This window comes from Colobus angolensis, unplaced genomic scaffold (assembly GCF_000951035.1).
Source record: "Colobus angolensis palliatus isolate OR3802 unplaced genomic scaffold, Cang.pa_1.0 Scaffold148, whole genome shotgun sequence".
Lineage (NCBI taxonomy): Eukaryota > Metazoa > Chordata > Mammalia > Primates > Cercopithecidae > Colobus > Colobus angolensis.
The window spans coordinates 3553234-3554845 of NW_012114577.1; the positions used below are offsets into that span (position 1 = coordinate 3553234).

The 1612-nt window shown below is 48.3% G+C and overlaps 1 protein-coding gene across 1 annotated transcript in view; it reads left to right on the forward strand.

Annotated features, from left to right (window-relative positions):
• Positions 1-1612, forward strand: part of TBCE (tubulin folding cofactor E) — a 131558-nt gene that overhangs the window by 122373 nt on the left and 7573 nt on the right. The window contains exon 15 of the mRNA XM_011935757.1: positions 1080-1221. Within this exon, the coding sequence (XP_011791147.1) occupies positions 1080-1221 (142 nt within the window). The remainder of the gene's footprint in view (positions 1-1079; positions 1222-1612) is intronic.

Genomic DNA, 1612 nt, shown 5'->3' on the forward strand with positions numbered 1-1612 from the left:
GGGGTTTCACCATATTGGCCAGGCTGGTCTCGAACTCCTGACCTCAAGTGATCCACCCACCTTGGCTTCTCTAAGTGCTGGGATTATAGGTGTGAGACACCATGCCCAGCAGGAAAGCACTTCTTTTTCTTTTTTTTTTTTTCTTGAGACAGAGTCTTGCTCTGTCACCCAGGCTGGAATGCAGGGGCACAATCTCAGCTCATTGCAACCTCCACCTCCTGGGTTCAAGTGATTCTCCTGCCTCAGCTTCCAGAGTAGCTGGGACTACAGGCGTGCACCACCATGCCTAACTAATTTTTGTATATATTTTTTTGAGACGGAGTTTCGCTCTGTTGCCCAGGCTGGAGTGCAGTGGTGCAGGCTCACTGCATCCTCCGCCTCCCAGGTTCAAGCAATTATCCTGCCTCAGCCTGCGGAGGAGCTGGGATTACAGGAGTCTGCTACGATGCCTGGCTAATTTTTTTTGTATTTTTAGCAGAGATGGGGTTTCACCAGGTTGGCCAGGCTGGTCTCAGAAACTCCTGACCTCAGGTGATCTGCCCGCCTTGGCCTCCCAAAGTGCTGGGATTACAGGCGAGAGCCACTGCGCCCGGCCGGTATCCGTATGTTTTAAAGCCCCACAGGTCATTCTAGTGAACAGGAAAGTTCGCATGAGGGTGTAGTTCTGCAGTAAGCTCTCATCCCCAGGGCTCACCACCAAGGCTGGCACTTGGCATGCACGGTGGTTCGTTAAATCCTCCAGCCTGGTTCTTCAGGCTTTGAAGCTAAGAATTCAGGAGTCTTTGTCCCTGATGTACTTTCCGTTTTGTTTTGCCTTCATTATTATTCCACATTTCGCTTTTATGCGATTTTCCTTTTTTATATTTCTTAATGCAAGAAGCTCACTGCATAAATGCTTTAGGCTTGAACAGTATCTTTAAGGAAGAAAAGCAGCCTGGAGGAATCACTTTCAGATTACTCCATTAGCCGGCCCAATTTCCTGGCCACGCTGCGCTCCTTGAATTCTAAATCACTTGGGGGTGGGCAAGGGAAGATTCTGAAGCAGCTGGCCAGGTATTGTTGAGTATTTCACTGCTCAGAATGCTAGAAGACAGAAGCACAGATACATGGGGGGATTTAGAGAAATTTTGTCGCTGTTTGGCATAGAGCAGGAAAAAAGTACTGCTTTCCTCCTCTCCTATGGAGGCTGTGGTCCAGGCCGAGGAACTGGTTTGCAGTGTGGTACTGAGCGCCCAGCCTGGCACTGCACGGTCTGGTTGAAACTTGGGGAAGGTGTCTTGTGGATTGTGTCTCAGGTGGCACTAGGTTTCTTTCAGCGCAGAAAGAACTGTTACCAAAGGTGACCCTCGGGGAAAACATTTGAAGTGTTTGAGGGCAGTCTTCCCTTGCTAGTTTGAGTCAGAACACCTAAGGAACAATGACGTAATACACATGTAAACACGCTGCTTTTCATTTCCATTAACAATGAGCCAGATCAGTTACAGAGTCTGCAGCTCTGGGTAGACAGACGATTCTGCCCTGAGGAGTGGTTGTTGTCTATCACTCCTAAAAATCACACTGAATAAAGGCAGCTCCATGTGTCCTGGGATTACCTATGCTTTTTTTTTTTTTT